This window comes from Cricetulus griseus, assembly GCF_003668045.3.
Source record: "Cricetulus griseus strain 17A/GY chromosome 1 unlocalized genomic scaffold, alternate assembly CriGri-PICRH-1.0 chr1_1, whole genome shotgun sequence".
NCBI lineage: Eukaryota > Metazoa > Chordata > Mammalia > Rodentia > Cricetidae > Cricetulus > Cricetulus griseus.
Window position 1 is genome coordinate 60,543,838 of NW_023276807.1, and position 12,584 is coordinate 60,556,421.

At 44.3% G+C, this 12,584-nt stretch overlaps 1 protein-coding gene across 1 annotated transcript in view; it reads left to right on the top strand.

Annotated features, from left to right (window-relative positions):
• Gpat4 (glycerol-3-phosphate acyltransferase 4) overlaps window positions 1-12,250 on the top strand; it is a 37,544-nt gene extending 25,294 nt beyond the window's left edge. The window contains exons 4-13 of the mRNA XM_027395299.2: window positions 1,397-1,697; window positions 2,543-2,617; window positions 3,383-3,472; window positions 3,611-3,704; window positions 4,199-4,314; window positions 4,659-4,714; window positions 5,210-5,295; window positions 9,623-9,751; window positions 9,840-9,919; window positions 10,553-12,250. Of these exons, the coding sequence (XP_027251100.1) occupies window positions 1,397-1,697; window positions 2,543-2,617; window positions 3,383-3,472; window positions 3,611-3,704; window positions 4,199-4,314; window positions 4,659-4,714; window positions 5,210-5,295; window positions 9,623-9,751; window positions 9,840-9,919; window positions 10,553-10,661 (1,136 nt within the window). The 3' untranslated portion in view covers window positions 10,662-12,250. The remainder of the gene's footprint in view (window positions 1-1,396; window positions 1,698-2,542; window positions 2,618-3,382; window positions 3,473-3,610; window positions 3,705-4,198; window positions 4,315-4,658; window positions 4,715-5,209; window positions 5,296-9,622; window positions 9,752-9,839; window positions 9,920-10,552) is intronic.
• The last annotated feature ends 334 nt before the right edge of the window (window positions 12,251-12,584 follow it).

Below are 12,584 nucleotides of genomic sequence, written 5' to 3' on the forward strand. Positions count from 1 at the left end.
GTGCTGGGAGCTAGAGACAGGCAGATTTCCAGAGCTCAGTGGCTAGCTAACCAGTCTGTCAGTCATAGAGCTTCAGATTTACTGTGACCCTGATAAAAATGTGTGTGATGGAGAGTGATAGGGGAAGATAACTCACATTGAGACCTCTGGCCTGTATGCTCATGCAAAACACACACACACACACACACACACACACACACACACACACACACACACACACGCACGCACGCACGCACGCACGCACGCACGCGCACATGCGCGTGCACACACACACGCATACACGCGCACACGCATGCACGCACACACACTCTCCCAATCCCTCCCTCTTTGTCAATCTCTCTTACACCCAAAGACAGAAAAGAAAGCCTGGGCAGAGTAGAATACCACTGATGAGGGCCCCTTGGTCACATTGCAGTATGGCAGGTGGTACCAAAAGGGAGGAGGGAGGGAAGAGTTGGTTCTAGTGGCAAGGAATGGCCCAAGAGTGTAGGGAGTTGTCTGGCTTACTTTTTTTTTTTTTTTTTTTTTTTTTTTCTGGCTTACTTTTTTAAAACAAACTAATCTAAAGAACTGGGCATAGTGATTCATGCCTATGATCCCAGCAGTTGGGAGATGGAAATAGGAGAATCAGGAATTCAAAGACATCCTTAGCTGCTTAGTGAGCTCAAGACCTTATCTCAAAAACAACCAACCAAGCCGGGCATTGGTGGCACACAAGTCTTTTATCCCGGCACTGGGGAGGCAGAAGCAGGTGGATCTCTGTGAGTTCAAGGCCAGCCTGGTCTACAGAGCGAGTGCCAGGATAGGCTCCAAAGCTACACAGAGAAACCCTGTCTCGGAAGAAAAGAAAAAAAAAAAAAAAAAAAAACAGAAATCCACCAAAACCCCAACCTGATGTTGTGGGAATGAATGCACCCCTGCAAAACCCACGCACCCAGAGCAAGGACAGTGCTGCTCTGTTCAGGGACTGCAGTCCCGTGACCTAATCCTATTAGCTAGTCTCTTATTCCAGGTTTGTTTGTTTAAAGACAGGGTCTATCTATGTAGCCTTGGCTGGCCTCAGACTCACAGATTTGATTACCTATGCCTCTGAGTGTTGGGATTAACGGCATTTGCTACCACACCTAATGATTTTTATTATACAAGTAATAAAAATCTTCTGCAGAAACCCTTCTTTTTCTCAAAACTTTCATGCCTTTTTTTGTGTGTGTAAGTGACTCACTTAGTTTAAATAGTGTTATAAGTAGGAGCCTAGGTAGAAGTTTATATATCAGAGTTTGGTAGACCCCACCACTTAAAGCCCCAGCACTTCCCATGTTGTATTGAGGGTTACCTCTTTCTTTCTTTCTTTCTTTCTTTCTTTCTTTCTTTCTTTCTTTCTTTCTTTCTTTTGTAGGAATCATTGCAAAAGATCCTACTTCTCTGGAAGAAGAAATCAAAGAAATTCGTCGAAGTGGTAGTAACAAGGCTCTGGATAAGACGCCAGAGTTTGAGCTCTCTGATATTTTCTACTTTTGCCGCAAAGGAATGGAGACTATTATGGATGATGAAGTGACAAAGAGATTCTCCGCAGAGGAGTTGGAATCCTGGAACTTGCTGAGCAGAACCAATTACAATTTCCAATATATAAGCCTACGGCTTACCATCCTCTGGGGGTTAGGAGTACTGATTCGGTATTGCTTCCTTCTGCCACTCAGGTGAGGCTGGGCCTTGGAGGCCAGTATAAGCTGCTGTCCCTGTGTGCATGGCTTACCCACATCCCTTTGCCATGTTTTCCGTTTATAAAGGAGGACAGTGTTTTTTTTTTTTTTTTTCCATGACTAGTCCATTTTACTCTTGGAAGGGCACACTGGGGACTATCCCTTCAAGTCCTTATATCCTTTACATATCAGACAGAAATAGTTGGATTTCTTTCTTTTTCGTGTGTGTGTGTGTGTGTGTGTGTGTGTGTGTGTGTGTGTGTGTGTGTGTGTTTGAGACAGGGTCTCACTGTTTATCTTTGGCTGGCCTGGAACTCAGAGTCTACCTGCCTCTGCCTCCTGAGTACTGGGATTAAAGGTGTGCACCAAGCACCACATCCGGATAGGAGTGGGATTTCTTAAAAACCATTTGGTTGTTGGGGAGACTGAACACAGGGCAGAGAACATATAATTCCTGGCCCCTCTTTCCTAGGCATAGCTTTTCCTGAAACTTGCTACTCTGGTACAGAAGCAGCATTGATCTCTGCTTCTCTGTGCTCTTCTCAGTTTGTCTTGCCAGATGCTGGTACCTTCCAACTCTACCTCCTTTTTGACAGAGGTTTTACTTCTGCTAGGGTGTCCAACCTAACAAGATCAGACAGGTGTTGAGTCTAGCAACTGCCTCATGCTGAAGAGAGAGTTCTACAGTCTATTTGGAATTGTATCATTTTAATACAAATGGTTTCTTACATTTCCAGAGGAAGCTCTTGTCAGATCTTATGTGTGGTTTTCATGATTCCTGCCTTTGTTTTCACACATTCCCTGAATCACTGTTTTGTTTACTGTATTTTGTCTTCTTACAGGATTGCTCTGGCATTCACAGGGATTAGTCTCTTGGTAGTGGGTACTACCATGGTTGGATACTTACCCAATGGGAGGTGAGTACAGTGAATGCATATGTCAGCAGCTTGTCTGAGCATGGTGCCTGATGATGGAGGCAACTAGAGCTTTGGATACCAACACAGTCCTTGAGTCTTAGGGGGTTCAGATAACCCACAGTGACAGTGCTGTCTGTAGTAAATGGCTTTTGTTTTGTAATTGATGTGAGATAGTAACAGTGTGTACTTACTTCTTGCAATTCAGCCCTCACCATCTTCCCATTTTAGAGTAAAAAAAGGCAGATACCTAAAGGAGTCCAGGCTCAGGTTACAGCATGTTGTTTGTTTTTGCTGGGAATCAAAACCAGGACTCTGTATGCAGGTCGAGTTCTCTATTGCTGGTGTCCCCCCATCTTTAAGATGTTTAATTGCGTGGCTCTGCTAGCTCCATGTGTGAGTAGATCTTTTTTTCCCCCATCATCCTTCTTTTCTTAAGGAAACTTTATCCCCTTAGGGAAGTTCTGAGGCCCCATAGACATCTGTTTCGCTGGGGCTGGTGTGAGTGGTAAGTTGGGGGACAGGAATCTAAGAAACCTTGGCTGCCCTATGCTCAGAATACAAATTTTTTACCACTAACAGGTGAATGTCATCATGTCTCTGCATTTCTTTGATTGTGTGTGGATATAAAGATGTTAAATAATGCATTTGCAGGTTTTACCATGTGTGCTAATATTTCTACAAGTACTTTGTCCACTGTTTAATAGTTGAAGTCAGCAACTTATCCTATTTTTATATACATACACCTCAGCTGTCCTGTTGTTGCAGGTTTAAGGAGTTTTTGAGTAAACATGTCCATTTAATGTGCTACCGGATCTGTGTGCGAGCCCTGACAGCCATCATTACCTACCACAACAGGTGAGAGAACTTTATAGTAACATAGAAGGCAACTCATTAACATTTGTCTGGATCTAGTGATGCTTGTGAGGTGAGAGGTGTGTTCCAAACAAATTGATTCATGCCATTTTTATTGCTTTGCTTATATTTTATACCCAGGAAAAACAGACCAAGAAATGGTGGTATCTGTGTGGCTAATCATACATCTCCCATTGATGTAATCATCTTGGCCAGTGATGGGTACTATGCCATGGTATGAAGCCTCTTTTTGTGGTTTTCTGATTGGGACTAGGAGATCTATAGGCCCTCCACAGAAAATTTCCTTGATTAAGGGTTCAGACATGTAAACATGTTTTTGTGTGCAGGTCCCAACTTAAGAGGGTCATCCTAGGACTAGATAGAAGCTGTTCGGAGTAGAGTGAGAGTATGGCTGGGGCTTGTGTCTTGAGCCCCTAGACTGAGATTACAAGAAAAGGGAGCCTTGGGAAAGAGAGGTGGAGAGGGCCATTGCATAAGCTACTCATCTTTATGTGTTTAACTGGAGTAGCTTCTGGTACTGATGGCTTAAGGGGAATTCAGAAGTAAAGGAGTCTGAACAGTGGTTTCTTGATCACAAGAAACTTAAAATTATGAAATATTAACAAGGAGAGGCTGGGTTGTGTATTTTGTGGGGTTGGGGTCCTCCCCAGAATGGGGAGAGTTATGTAAGAATGGCTTCACTAATTATTTCTCTCTGTCTGCAATTAGGTGGGACAGATACACGGGGGCCTTATGGGTGTGATTCAAAGAGCCATGGTGAAAGCCTGTCCACATGTTTGGTTTGAGCGTTCTGAGGTGAAAGATCGCCACCTGGTGGCTAAGAGGTAAATGGGCAAAATGCTATTCAGTTGGTCTGGTTAGAAAATATTTTCAGGGTGGTTATCCCTTTATACTGAGCCTATACAGTTGTTGTAATAAAATTTTAGGACATCTAAAGAGGATGTAAATAAAGTTATTTATGTTTTCATTATATCCTTCCCAATAAGCAAATTAGGAACTGTGATTCTTGTTTGTTTTGAGTGGTGCTGGGTGGTACTGGGTGGGGCATTATATATGCTGGACAAATGGTCCATTTCTGAGATTTACAGACTGGAAAGCCAAAAAACTTTTATTGCTATTTGTAACCTATAAGATCATTGACTCTTCCACTTATTTCTGTATCCTAAAGACTGACTGAGCACGTACAAGATAAAAGTAAGCTGCCCATCCTCATCTTCCCAGAAGGTACAAAGTGAAGGGAGTGGGAGACCAGGCCCTGAGCCCTGGGTAGCACTGGGGAGGGAGACCAGGCTCTGAGCCCTGGGTAGCACTGGGGAGGGAGACCAGGCCCTGGCCCTGGGTAACACCTGGGAGGGAGACCAGGCCCTGAGCCCTGGGTAACACTGGGGCCGTTTAGCATGAGGGACTTAATAACTTGGGTCAATTCAGAAGTTTGGTTAGTTTTCATAGTGTGTACCTCACCAGTGCAGGATCCTTTCTCTGATACTGCTGACAGGTAGTTTTCCAGTCTCTGGTAGAGTACTCTCTGTCTGGCATCCCTGCTCCATTCCTAAGCCTGGGACAATGGCCTGAGGAATAAGGACTGCATTTGTCCAGCTCCCTTAGTGTTCATGAGTTGGGTGATGATTGGTTTACATAGTTTGAGGATTATTTTTAGTGCTGAAGAATCACTGGGTAAAAGTCCAGAAAGGAAGGGTTTTTTTCTTGTCTGTGTTTCAGGAACCTGCATCAATAACACATCAGTGATGATGTTCAAAAAGGGAAGCTTTGAAATTGGAGCCACTGTTTATCCTGTTGCTATCAAGGTACAAGACTTCTGAGGCCAGCTCCGATTCACAAGTGGGAGGAGGGAACTGGTAAACTAGTTGGGGCTGCTCCTCTCTCTGTACCAGCCCTGCCAGATAACGTGGGCAGAACAGGAGAAGAGGATGCATAGGGATGAGGGGTGTGGGAGAAGAAGGGCTGCCAGGTTCTGCAATCAGAAAGTTCTTAGGCTCTGTAATTGTGTCCTCCCTACTTTGTTCTTCAGAGACTTTGTTGAAGTGTAGGGCACTCTGATTGCACAGCTGACTTGCTGCCAGTAGCAGTGGAGGGGTTAGAGAGGACAGAATGGATGGATCCTTGTCATACTGTGTGTAGCTAAGCATTCCACTGCATTGGGTTTCAGTGTCCTCACTCCATTGATGATGGACTGGATACTGGGAGCTTCTCCACTCTTGTTTCCACCTTTCAGGAAGGACCTTGTCCTTCTAACCAACCCCTTGGACTCCCTGGAAATATGGGATGGTTCAACCAGTCACCTTCCCTGTATTCCTCAATCCCCTCATCCTCCTTATAGCCTAGTGCAGATGTGTATTATTTCTAAAAGGATCCAGACCTCAAATATTACTCCCCAAATAGTTTGTTTTCAGTAATGTCTTGTTCTTGGGCTGACATTTTAGAGCAGGGCTGGAAGTTGGGAACAACTCAGTTTAGCCCCTGCCATTTTGGTGACTGCAGAGTGTTGTAGAAATGTGTCCCACTTGGTTTTCAGCATGCTGGCACAACTACTGAGTAGGTGGACCTTCTACTTGCTAAGCAGAAAATCAGGCCTGCTAATTACTGAATTTTGGCTGCAGGCTCAGTGATGGACAGGCCTGGTGGGCCTAGCATAGGTGAATAGTCTTTAGCAAGGTCTGCTATGAAAGTAGAGAGTGGAGTCTACATCCCACCTGTTATTTGTCAGGGTTTTCTAGAGGAACAGAACTGATTGTGTGTGTGTGTGTGTGTGTGTGTGTGTGTGTGTGTGTGTGTGTGTGTGTGTGTGTGTGTGTGTTATTGGAATAGGTTACATGCTGTGGTTCAACTAGTCCAACAATGGCTGTCTCCCAGCAGAAAGTCCAAGAATCCAGTAGTTGTTCAGTCCACACAGCTAATGTCTTAGTTGGTCTTCAGTATATGTCAGAATCCTGAAGAGAAGGAATGGACTTGCCACTGAAAGTGATGGCAAGCAGACAGAGAGCACGCTTCCTTCTTCCATGTCTTTTATATAAGCTGCCACCAGAAGGTGTGGCCCAGATTAAAAGTGGATCTTCCCACCTCAAAAGATCCAGATTAAAGGTCAAATGGTCAGTTAAGAAAAACACAATACCTCCGCCAGGTGTTGGTGGCGCACACCTTTAATCCCAGCACTGGGGAGGCAGAGGCAGGTGGATCTCTGTGAGTTCAAGGCCAGCCTAGTCTACAGAGCGAGTTCTGGGACAGGCTCCAAAACAATACAGAGAAACCCTGTCTCGAGAAACCAAAAAGAAAAAAGAAAATCCCTCACAGGTGTACCCAGCCCCTTAGGTTTTAGTTAATTTCAGATGAGTCAAGTTAACAACCAAGAACAGACATCACACCACCATTGTCATCCTGCAGTCTAGCCTGCAGTGTTATGTGTGGGAGACTTTATCAACTATGTTAGTGAATTACCAGCCCTCCTCCTCCTCCTTCTCCTCCTCCTCCTCTTGTGTAGCATCACCTGGGGGTGGTTAAAAACATTGGCAGGCCTCATGCCAAATTCTAAATGTCATTTTATCAAGGCCACTGGTCAGGGGATCACATTGGCAGGCCCTCTGCTTTGCATCATGGCTCTCATCTGTTGTGAAACATGGACTCTTGAAAGAGTTAGGACTCCTACAAAATGAAATGCTTGTAAGTTTTTATCCTGCTCACATATCACAAACTTCTTTTCTACAGATAGTTTCTAGTTTTTTTTTTTGTTTGTTTGTTTGTTTGTTTTTTTAAGTTCTCTTGGTATCTGGACATGGGTAACCTCAACAGTAACAGTGGTTTTTATTACATTTCTACAATCATAAGTCACTATCTGATTCTGAGAATGTTAATTGTTATTTTGAATGTTTGTTTTGCCTTGCTTTGCTGTGGTGTCTGCTTGGCATGGAAAGAGAATCAGTCCTAAACACAACCTAACACAACCTCTGCTTATGTGCTTATAACAAAAGAGTCAGTTTTATCTTTTGAAACAGGCTCTCCCTGTGTTACCCAGGCTCAAAATCATCCTTTTACCTCAGTTTTCCAAGTAGCTGGATGACAGGTATACTCCAATATGTCTAGCTGTATTACCTTTGTAATTATATACAATAGGTTAGCTTTAAATTTTTATTCTCCCTTGTTTCTTACTGGTATTCAAAGAATTCACGGCCAGGCGCATGCCTTTAATCCCAGCACTCGGGAGGCAGAGGCAGGCGGATCTCTGTGAGTTCGAGGCCAGCCTGGTCTCCAAAGCGAGTTCCAGGATAGGCTCCAAATCTACACAAAAAAACCCTGTCTCGGAAAACCAAAAAAAAAAAAATCACTGTTGCCATTTTTAAAAATAATTTTTTTTATTTTATGTGCATTGGTGTTTTTCTTGCATGTGTATCTGTGTGAGAGTATGGGATCTCCTGGAACTAGTGTTAACAGACAGTTGTGAACTGCCATGTTATGTTGGTGCTGGGAATTGAACCAGGATCCTCCGGAAGAATAACCTTGAAGCCGTCTCTCCAACCCGTACCATTGCTATTTTTAAATTTTATGTATATGGGTATTTTGTCTGCATGTATCTGTGCATAACTTATGCACCTGGTGCCTGAGGAAGCCAGAAAAGAATATCAGAATCCCTGGAACCAGAGTTACAGATGGCTGTGAGCAGATATGTAGGTGCTGACCCAGGTCGTCTGGAAGAGCAGCCAGTGCTCTTAACTGCTGAGCCATCTCTCCAGTTCCTCTTAGTGGTTTTTAAGGTGCATTCATTAAGGTGCCAAGTTTCTTAGTTTCTGTTGTTGCGTCTCTGTTTTTATAGTAAGGACTTAATCTCAACATAGTTGTTCAGTTTTTATTCTGAAATCATAAACTTAGTCTGGGAAGTTGGACAGTTGAAACCCTATCCACTAGCATATGAATCTCCATGGCAGTACTCTGCAGGCAGTACTTCTACCAGGGAAGGCAACAGTGGTGGTACCTTGGTCCTGTGGAATAGCTCTTGAAATTCTTTTATTTATGCATTCTCCATGATGTCCCTTTGCTTTGTGATTCTGCAGTCAGTGCACTGCCTTATCTATCTCTTCAAACATTTGGTAGCAGCTGCCCATGCTGTGCTCAGGCAGCCTTCTCAAGGATTCAGCTCTTCCTGTTTACTTCTCATGTACCTTCCCCTCACCAGACTTTTCCACCCTGAGATTACTGGGGTCTAATACTTCAATACCTACAATCATATTTTCTCACAAAACATGTTGGAAACAGCCTTTCCCTCCATTAAAATCATTGACAAACCCAAATACCTAATACACCTGCCTTGTTGAGACCTCATGAGATTAACCTGTGTGGACCCATTTACTAATGGGTACTGGTGATTTAATTAACAGAGTTTTCTGCCTGAACAGAAATTCACTTTGTTAGAATTGTAAATATGTAAATTGTATTTGGAACACTTAAGTTTTTTTTAATATTTTATTTATTTATTATGTATACAACATTCTGCTTCCATGTGTATCTGCACACCAGAAGAGGGCACCAGATCTCATAACGGATGGTTATGAGCCACCATGTGGTTGCTGGGAATCGAACTCAGGACCTCTGGAAGAGCAGCCAGTGCTCTTAACCTCTGAGCCATCTCTCCAGCCCTGGAACACTTAAGTTTTAATATAGTATATTGCAAGCTTTCTAAGTGTTTCTTAATCTGGAGCATCAGAAATTCTCCTTTAGATGTCCTATGAAAAAGTTGGTTATCTATGAAGGTGCCTTTGTTTAGGTATATTTACATACATAAGTAGATGTCTTGAGAAGGAAAGGATGCATGAACCTAGGAAATGAGTGATTGATAGTGTGTTATCCTGCATCCTGTTTCTGGATTGTCTGAAACCTATATGTTTGCTTGTAAATGCAAGTGAGGCAGGCACTATTTGGTGTTATGGTCAGGAAAGACCTCCCTGGTGGTCTGTTGAATCTGGAGGGCTGGAAGTCAGACTCCCATGGCTTTAGAGCCACTTCAGCAGTGTTTACTTGGGGCCAGGAATACCTCTATCATGAATCCCTGCCCCTATGGACCCTTCACCAAACACTGGTCATAGGTGCTTATATATTTCTTATATCCAGTCTGCTCTCCTTTTGCAGTATGACCCTCAGTTTGGTGATGCCTTCTGGAATAGCAGCAAGTATGGGATGGTGACTTACTTACTGAGAATGATGACCAGTTGGGCCATTGTCTGCAGTGTTTGGTACCTGCCTCCTATGACCAGAGAGGTAGGTGTCTCCAGTCTTCCATTGTAAGTTTTGGTGTGCTATGGTATTCAGGAGTCTGGCAGAGTATTTCATTCATTCTTTGTTACAGAAAGATGAAGATGCTGTGCAGTTTGCTAACAGGGTGAAGTCTGCCATTGCCCGGCAGGGAGGATTGGTAGACCTTCTGTGGTGAGTAGAGCTGATTCCAGAGAATATGCACCTCTGAGGCAAAGGGCTTCCTCCCTGGTCCTAGAGAAGGAATGGCCACACTCTTTCCCCCTAGTTCTAACCTATAATGCCGGTGCTGTGTTGTCCTCCAGAACATGGAGTTGTGCCCCTTTGCCCAGTTTGTTGGGGCTTCCAGACCTGTTTATGCCTCTAGGTAGAGACGATCTGACTTCATTTTGAAATTTCAGAGGCAAGAGTGTAGAATTTCCTCTGTTGTCTGTATACTATTCTTTGAAAAGTAGGCATTTCCTTTACTTCATTATCTTTCCTATCTCCTAGCACAGAAGGTTACACTTTTTCGGTACAGTTTATAGGTCTCTTGCAACCACTTATTTGTGCTATTTGTAGTATGAAAGCAAAGAGAATACGCAAACAAGTAGTATAGCTGTGTCCCATTGAAACTTGTTTACAAGAACAGATATGAGACAGGCTGTAATTAATCCCTAGCATCTGCAGTCGTTAAACTCGTTAAACAGGAGCTTGCTCCATGTTTCCTGCCAATTTTCCTGGGATTTGAACCATACTATATATCTGTGGTACTGCAGAGCTGACCAGTGGCCTTCTCTGCTGCTATATTAGCCTTTGTCTTTTCAGGGATGGTGGACTGAAGAGAGAAAAGGTGAAGGATACATTCAAGGAGGAGCAGCAGAAACTGTATAGCAAGATGATTGTTGGTAACCATGAGGACCGGAGCCGGTCCTGAGCCTCTGTCTGGCACTGGTTGGATCCACCACCTCTAAACCCTGACAAGTGAGCCAGCTGGAGTTGCTGCCACAACCTCTACCACCATCCCCACTGCCCACTGCTGCATCCTTCCAGACTCTAACCCTCAGGCTGTTCTGGACTCCAGGACTCTTGAGCTTCTTCAGAGCCCCATGGGCTACCTGCTGTCCTCTAAGCAGAGTGCTGCTTGCTGAGGCTCCCCAGGACAAAACATACCCCTTGTTCCTTTATAGTAAGCCTCTAAGAGGAATGCCATTAAAGCAGCTGTGTTTTTTGCTAGCTGGTGGGAAGGCGGGCCCCATTCTTGCCCTGAGAGAATGCTGGGTGTTACAGTGTAGGACCATCCATATGCTGGAGAAGTCAGAAGAGCCACTGCCAAGGCAGGTGCCTAAACAGCCTCCAGCCTTGGAGCTTTTAGATGGGACAAAAAGGAAACTGTCTACAGGAGTGTTTGTTTGATTCAGTAGATGGAGTCTTAAGTTCTGTGTTCCTGCTTCGAAGATCACCAGAGGATATAGGAAGAAGCCAGTGGGCCACTGGCCAGTTGCTAGCCGCAGGAGTCTTTGATTCAGACTCCAGGCTGAGCCTGAGTCCCCCACATGACTTGTCTGTTTACTATGTCTCGCTTTCCCTAACTGTTACATGGAATTGCAAAGGGTGATGATAACCTACCTCACAGGGTTGTTGTGGGGGTTCCAGTGCTAGGATATGTGAAGGAAATGGATGCTGGTCTCACAGGGACGGCTCCATAGAATGTGGCAGGACAAAGTCAGAGCTCACAGCTACTGCCCAGGATTTTAACTTGTTTTGTGAGTAAATAAAACTGGATGGAAATGAATTTAGGGACTTCGCCTTCACTCCCCAAGAAATGTGTTTTTTGTCGGTTAACAACTGTGGTACTTGAAAATGACCCTGGATGGCAGGGTCTGAACTTAACTCTGGAATGAGGATGATATTGCTCAGGGGGTAAATCATATTAAGTGTTTCCACATCTCTATTTCTAGCTTTCTCCCCAGATGAGATCCATGAAAAACTGTTGATGAGGTTGGAGAGAGGCCCTGTCAGTGGCATTCTGGATTTGAGGATTGTGGGAAACAGCAAATACTAAGGTGTGAGGAGGGAGCAGAAGTGCTAGGAAGCACTGATGAGTTAGGCAGGAGGCATGGGTACACTGCATACACTCGTGGCTGGAGGAGAAACGGCAAACCTGCAAGCCACCCATGAGGAGAGATCCAATGTCAGCCACTCAGTTGTTACTGCTGAGATCCACCAACTTTGAATTACTCCACAGGAAGAGTACCCTCCCACCCACATGCCACTGTCCGTAATGGCACAGTCACCGCACTTTTCAGAATGCTGTAGATACTCCATCTCCAAGTCTGGGATTTGCAACCATTCTGGGAGTGCAGCCTGGCTCCCAAGGCTATGAACTGATGCCACTCTTGAGGCCTGAGGGCCCTGTGGTGTCACCCTACCTTCCTGTCACCTCATAGCCTTCCATTTCCTCTTGCCTGCTCCATTCCCAGTGGAAAACACTTTTCAAATAAAACACCCATGACTGTAAAAACAGCCTCTTGGGGACTATTTTATGAATGTTCAAAAATAAAAAGTGGGTTTCAGCTTACGTAGAATGTAGCGTTTCAGTGCCGTCCTTTAAAAATGTTGAGGGTCAGGCATCCTGTAGAATTTCTGCTCATGGTTTATTGCTTTGATTTCGCAACCTGTGTAGGTAGTTCTTAATCTTGTTTTTACTTGGCTCATACTCCACTCATGTGGGAACAGTGGGGAGAACTTTGTGCGTCTTTAAAGCACTTGGTCCAGGCACTCAGGCTAGTCTGCTGCTTACTGTCTGTAACAGAGTCCTGCAGGTTCCCAGTTATCTGCAACCCAGAGATTGGTTATA